General features: G+C 66.6%; 1 protein-coding gene across 1 annotated transcript in view; it reads right to left on the reverse strand.

Moving 5' to 3' along the window:
• WWP2 (WW domain containing E3 ubiquitin protein ligase 2) overlaps nucleotides 1-6,739 on the reverse strand; it is a 30,714-nt gene that overhangs the window by 23,419 nt on the left and 556 nt on the right. Inside the window, exons 2-4 of the mRNA XM_039696523.1 lie at nucleotides 5,355-5,438; nucleotides 4,768-4,915; nucleotides 4,397-4,515 (exon numbers count right to left, since the gene is read on the reverse strand). Coding sequence (XP_039552457.1) covers nucleotides 4,397-4,515; nucleotides 4,768-4,915; nucleotides 5,355-5,424 — 337 coding nt within the window. The 5' untranslated portion in view covers nucleotides 5,425-5,438. The remainder of the gene's footprint in view (nucleotides 1-4,396; nucleotides 4,516-4,767; nucleotides 4,916-5,354; nucleotides 5,439-6,739) is intronic.

Here is a 6,739-nt window from a genome sequence, read left to right on the forward strand (position 1 = left end):
TTTGGCTGCACCAGCCTGGGACACTAGCCCAGACGCTTCCTGACTCATTTGCTCAAATAATATTTTTATTATACACGGATTGCTCATGACACAATGGCACCATTTTTTAGCAACCTGCTTTGTGCCGGTGTGACACGGGGACGGGGTGCGGCTCGGGCCAGCAGGAGCAGGATGGGAGCACACCCCCATGGAACCCTTGTCCCACCTCTACCTGCGAGCTGTCCAGCACTGGGACTTGACACTTCCTTCTCCAAGGCCCCCCAAAAAGCAGTGACACGGGGTTGCAGTGAACACGGGGCCTGCAGTGACACAGGGCCTGCAGCGAACGCGGGGCTGTGGGACAGGCGGCACTTGTGGATCTGAGGGAAGCCTCCAGTTTTTAGTGCCAAGAGGCAGGTGTCTCCTGCACAACAGGGGCACAGCTCTGTCACTGATCACCATCATCCAGCAAGGGATCCTGCTGAGCCTGGTCTTCCCCTCTGCCTCACGGAGCTGCACTCCGCGTGCTTCCATGGAAAACCGACCTCACAGACAGTTTTAAGAGCCTGAGACAGAAGATGCTACTGAGCACGGCCAAAAACCAGAACAAATCCAGCCCCTGTTTCCCCCCTGGCTCCTCCAAGCCGTAGGAAGCCGCCTGCTCTCCAGGGTCCCTCCATCCCCCTCCCCGCGCCGCGCTCCGGGGCCGCACAAGCGCTCATTGTGCGGGCGCCCAGCTGAGGCGCAAAGACAAGGTGTCTCCGAGCGGAGGATGTGAACATGAACCTCCCAGCCGGCTTCCTTCTCCCCCCCTCCAGCTTTTTTAAAGAAAATAAACACTGGCAGAACGTTCCACTCCCTGTCCCCGTGCAGCGTGCGGGACGCACAAAGGGACATTGCTGCTGCGCCGACGGCGGGTCCCCCGACGGGCCCGGCACAAAGGCTGCCTCTGTCCCGCCGGCTGCCAGAATGTCAGAGGGATTATTATTATTTTGGGAGGGGGTCGGGGGGTGAGCTGGTCCTGAATAAGGTCTCAGTTCAGCTACTTCCAGTGCCCTGCACGCAGCATCAGAGCTCCCATTTAGCAGAGGTGAGCTGGAATTCCCACCCAGCCCATTAAGCGGATTTACGGTTCCACGATTTACGGTTCCACGAGCGAGGCTGGGAGCGGCCGGCGTGATAACGGCCCCGGGCTGAGCCCCAGCCCTGGGACCCCCAGGAACCACTCGAGCCTGACCCCAGGGAGCTGCCTCACGGGATGGGCAGCTCCTCTAGAACACCCTGTGTGAGGTGGCTCCATCTCCACAGCTGCATCCCAGAAGATTTTCAGACAGACAGCCAAAATGAGCTTCCCTGTGTCTCAGCTTCCCAAACCAGTGCCAAGCTCTTTGCCCAGTCCCACTGGATGCAAAGGCCGGTTCCCATTCCAACAGCTCCATGTGATCATCCAGGTTTTGTCTGGGATGAATCAAAACTCCCTGGTGCCGAGCAGGTGAAGACTGGCTCACCTTTTGTGCATTCTCACAGAAGGAATGACTTCATGCCATGGCTACAAACCCTCCAGGAACAAGCAAGGGGCAAGCTAAACCTTCTACAGCCATTCCCAAACCAAAAAGGAACCCAGAGTTTAAGGAAAGGAATAATCTTTAGTGCCACATGAAAGTTTCCCCAGGGAAGTTTTGCCTTTGCTGCTGATCCAACCTCAACCACCAGCAGCTTAGAGACAACTGTGTCCCACTCCATTTATCTGCCAGGGATAAGCAGGAGGTTTCTGTATCCTTCCTCTAGAAGGTGACATGGGAGGGGCACTCTCCAATCCCCCTAGTGACCTACTGGCTGGATGGCCACTTTTGTGGGATTACATCCTGGCCATGGCAGAGCCAGCTCACGAACTGCTGGGACATGCAGCACAGCACAGCTCCTTTGGCATCACAGCCACGACGGGGTGGAGCTGCAGTTTTCCAGAGGCTGGGAATTGCTGCTGGTGTCCTGGAGGATCCCAGGAGGATCCAGCTCCAGCCACTCTGCCTGGGGCACCGCAGCAGGGACCCTGCGGGATCCCTAAAGCCCTGCCCCGTGGTGCCACCCAGCACACAGCGGGACCAGCAAGCCCAGCAGGGGCTGTCACACAGCCGGGGCCAGGAGCTCCGGAGCCGGGAACAAAGAGCAGCCTCTGCAGGGGCCGGGGCCGGGGGCGTGCCACGGCTAACGAGCTGTTTTATGGGAGCCCTGGGAGCAGCCCGGGTCCGGGAAGGCTCCAGCCCGGCCGGTGGTTGGGCCGGCCCTGACCCACCTCTCCCGGGCAGGCGAGGCCCCAAGGAGCCCGAAAGCGCGGCCGCAGCCCCGGCTGCCCTGCCACAGCCGGGCTGCCAGCTGCAGGGCTCCCACTGCCTTCCCGGGAGCTCACGCCCCATCCCTGAGCTCTCCTGCCATGCTCCCGGCCTCAGAGCTGGGACTTCTCCCCCTGCAGTGAGGCATGCCTGGCAGCAGCATCCTGGCAGGCGGGAAGGAGCCTGGCACACACTGCCACAGGTGTCACCAGCAGCGAGACACTGCCCTGCCCACCGAGGAGAGCCACAGGAACACCAAGCCAAGGCCACAGCTACACTCACTAAAAACCGTAACAAACCCAGCGAAGAGGGGCTGCTGCCCAGCAGGAGCTCACTCTCGGCTGAGCACCTCTCAGGATGGGACAGGAGGGCCAGGACCCTCCAGTGGCACAGACATTTCACTGCTTTTCACATCAAGAGTCTGACTCAGGATGGCTTGAAACCCCAGGTGCCTTCTGCACTCCCTGGCCTGACCCAGCCCCTTCCTCAGGCTGGCAGGCAGAGGGAACACACTCCCCTATTCCCAGGAGGACAGAAGCCCCTCAGGAAAGGATCCCAGGCTCCCATGGGACCCCACCAGCCTCTGGCCCTCTCAGACCTGCAGCAAAGCCCAAAGGCTGAGCATGAGCCTGCAGAGAAGAGGAGGGAGCAGATGCCAGCCCAGACAAGGAGGGCAGACAGGAGCACAGGGGCAGCACCTTCCCGGGCAGGGCAAGGCAGGCTCTGCAGCTTTAAGAGTCCTTCCTCCCTCCCAGCCCGCAGTGTCAAGGAAAAATCTGACACGTTTTTTCTGGGGGATGTTAACAGACAAGCTAGAACAGCCAGTTGCCTTTTCCATTCATTTTCCACGCGGCCTCCCGGGATGGCTGGGAATGAAAGAGCCAATTGTGCCCCCGTGGCGGCGCAGGTAGGGCAGGGACGGCGGCGGCTCCGGGAGCCCAGCACGGCCCTGCACACCTCGGGGAGCAACGGCTGCAGGGGAGGGTGCCCAGGGGCACGGCCCCACAGCTGCGGGGCTGGCTGGCTGCTACGCCCCACCACAGCCAGCCCCAGGCACACGTCCGAGTCCCCACAGGCCTCGTGAGGAGACAGCAGCACAGCTCCCACGTGTCCCTCGGTGCCACAGCACCCGGTGCCACCCAGAGCCACGGTGGCACGGCAGGGACACCGGAGTGGCTGCAGAGCTGGCGGCACCAGGGGGAGCAGCTCAGCCCAGCCCCCAGCACTGGGGAGGGTCTGAAGCAGCCCCGAATCCCTCGGGGCGCAGGAGGCCCCTCTCCCCTCTCAATACCAGGTCTGTGTCTCACCAGCTTGGCTTGGAAGAGACAGAGGCAGCCTTTTCCAGCCCCGCGCCGCCCGGCCCTGAATGGCCGCCTTTATGAGGGAGCTGCTGTCACGAGCCACGCTCTGGCAACCGCACACGGTGGCAAAGAGCAGAGGGGTTTGTGCTGCCCGGCCAGCCCCAGCCCGGGCTGACGCAGGTACGGCTTCGGGCTGCGCGAACCGGGCACAACGGCACCTTGTTCTCTTGCTCTGCCGGGGACACCACGGCCACCGCTGCCAGCGCTGCCTGGGCCTGCCCTGTGCCCGGCCCCGTGCCCAACCCTGTGCCCCATGCCCAGCGCTGTGCTTTCTGCCGGGGACACCGTGGCCACTGCGGCCAGCGCTGCCCGGGCCTGCCCTGTGCCCAACCCTGTGCCCCATGCCCAGCCCTGTGCCCAGCCCCGTGCCCAGCCCTGTGCCCAGCCCCATGCTCTGCCCTGTGCCCAGCCCCGTGCCCCGTGCCCAGCCCCGTGCCCAGCCCTGTGCCCCATGCCCTGCGCTCAGCCCCGTGCCCAGCCCCGTGCCCCACCCCGTGCCCCCCATGCCCAGCGCTGTGCTCAGCCCCATGCCCAGCCCCATGCCCAGCCCCGTGCCCTGTGCCCAGCCCCGTGCTCAGCTCCGTGCCCAGCCCCAGGCCCTGCCCTGTGCCCAGTCCTGTGCCCCATGCCCAGCCCCGTGCCCCGTGCCCAGCCCCGTGCTCTGCCCCGTGCCCAGCCCCGTGCCCTGTGCCCAGCCCCATGCCCTCTGCCCAGCCCCGTACATACGTTTGCCACCACCCCTGAGCAGGCTGCCGAGGCTGAGCGAGGCGGCGCCCAGCAGCTCGTTCCTCAGCGTGTGGCAGATCCACACCTTCAGCTCCAAGTGGCTCTGAGCTGTGACGTTCCTGCAGAGACCAGGACAGGGGCTGTCACTGCCTGCCGTGTGCTTGGGGAGCAGGCAGTGCCACAGGCAAGGAGCAGAGGGGGTGGGCAAGGACATGGGGCAATGGAGACCCCCGTGCCACTGCCCTCCCAGGCTGGCAGTGTCTGGTGGTGTCCTCGTGCGAGGGGCAAAGCTCTGACCCCTGAGCGTGCCCAGCCGGTGGCACAGCAGGGCACAGGGGGCCAGCCCCACAGCAGGGGTCACGCAGACTCACAGGGTGAGGATCTCGTTCCACAGCAGCTCGGAGACCCCCATCTGCTTCCCCGTCTTCTTGGTCTCGCTGGGCAGCCCGTCGCCAGCCACCTCCACGTAGCAGTTCATGCGTGCCGGGCGGCTCTGGGCCTTGGGCTTCACAGACACGACTGGGCAGGGACGGGCACGGGGTCAGGCCTGCGAGGCACCCTGGCCCCTGCCCTGGCCCCTGCCCTGTGCCCTGCCCTGTGCCCTGCCCGCCCCTGCCCGCTCGGGGTGCCACAGCTGGGAGAGGGGCAGCGGGGAGCAACGCCGCTGCTGGCAGTGATGGCTGGCACCAAGCCCTGCCCAGCCTGTCCCCGGCGTCACCCCTCCTGGTGGCAGCGCTGTCACTGTCCCCGGGACTCCTCCCTGCCGCAGGGCCCGGGGCCGCCTGCGGAGGGGCAGAGCGGGCACGGCTCCGGGCGCCGGGAGCCATCTCGCGGCCACGGCAGCGGCCGCAGCCGCGGCAGCACGGCAGGCAGGGCAGGCAGGGCAGGCAGGGCCGCCCCTGCTCCCAGGGCACACGCGCTCCCGGCAGGGCAGTCCCAGCCATGCAGCAGCACCCACCTTTCACGGAGAGCGGGGACTTCTCGCAGGGCAGCCCGGCCCTGGCCCTGCTGGAGCTGGCAGCGGCCATGGCATCACCCCCAGCTGGAAGCAGAGAGAGGAGACACCTCAGCCCCGCTGCCACGGCGCCCTGGGAGCACAGACACAGCCCCACGCTGCTGGGAGTGCCCGTGGCACGGGGAAAGGGCTGGGAGAGCCCCGGGACACGCAGAGGAACCCCTGCACCCAAGGCAACGCCGCGTCCCTGGGAGAGCAACCCCTGCACGGCAGCACCAGGGCTGAGCCGGCAGTGCCAGCTCCACACACCCCCTGGGCACCTGAACCTGACCCGCAGGGCAGGGCTGCCGGGGGACACGGCAGCCAGCAAAGCCTGCCCTGGGGACACCGACTGAGCACACAGCACCATGGCAAGGACACGGCAGGGGCAGCGGCTGGACAGAGGGAGCTCTGCCCGCAGCACGGGCACCACAAGGGCAGGGCAGCCCTGGTCTCAGGAGGGTACCAAAGTCTCATGATGGCACCAAATCCCACAGGACCACCGAGGCTGGGAGAGGCCTCGCGACCATCGTGTCACCCCTGCATGACAAGGACACGCTGTGACACCAGGGAGGGTGGCAGCACACGTGGGCAGGGCCGGGGCCCAGAGCAGCAGCCACAGAGCAGGGATGAGGTCACACATCCCCCAGGAGCACGGGACAGCCCTGGGCCAGCCCGGCTCCTCCAGGAGCTGCAGAGCAGGGGCCCAGCCCTCAGCCCTGCCTGGCCAGGCCACTGCCAGCCTCCCCTCCCTGCCCAGGGGAGCACAAGAGCAGGGCAGCAGCTGCAGCCCCTCTCCTGTGCCCGTTCCCTGCCTCTGCACATCTCCCCGAACCGCACCCGGCCCCATCCCGCGGCACATTCCCTGTGGAATCCCCTCCCGTGCAGCAGCAGCCAGGGCTGCGGGCACGTCCCGGCCCCCTGCGCCCCCCACGCCCCGTGTCACAGCCCAGCTGTCCCGGCCCGGCTCCGCGGGGGTCCCGGGCACCCCCGGGCTCACAGCACGCGGGTTCCAGCGGGCCGTGCCCTCCGTGCCAGCCCTGCCCAGCCCGGGCGGCCTCCATCCCTCTCCCTCCACACCCCGGCTCCGGTCCCCGTTCCCTTTCCCGGCCTCCGCACCAATTCTGTCACCGTCTGGCAGCCCCAGCAGTGGCCGGTGGCCCGCTCGGTGCCCGGTGCCGCTCCCGGGGCAGCCTCCCCGCCCCGCTCACCGCACAGCCCCCAGCCGAGCGGGGCCGGGCCGCTGCCCACGGCGGGATCGCCCCAGGCCGCCCGTCCTCCCGGCACACCGGCAGCGAGCCCCGAACCCCGGAACCGGGCCGGACCCCGCGGGCAGCAGCGGGCGGCCA

This window comes from Passer montanus, unplaced genomic scaffold, assembly GCF_014805655.1.
Source record: "Passer montanus isolate IOZ18808 unplaced genomic scaffold, ASM1480565v1 scaffold98, whole genome shotgun sequence".
Taxonomy (NCBI): Eukaryota; Metazoa; Chordata; class Aves; order Passeriformes; family Passeridae; genus Passer; species Passer montanus.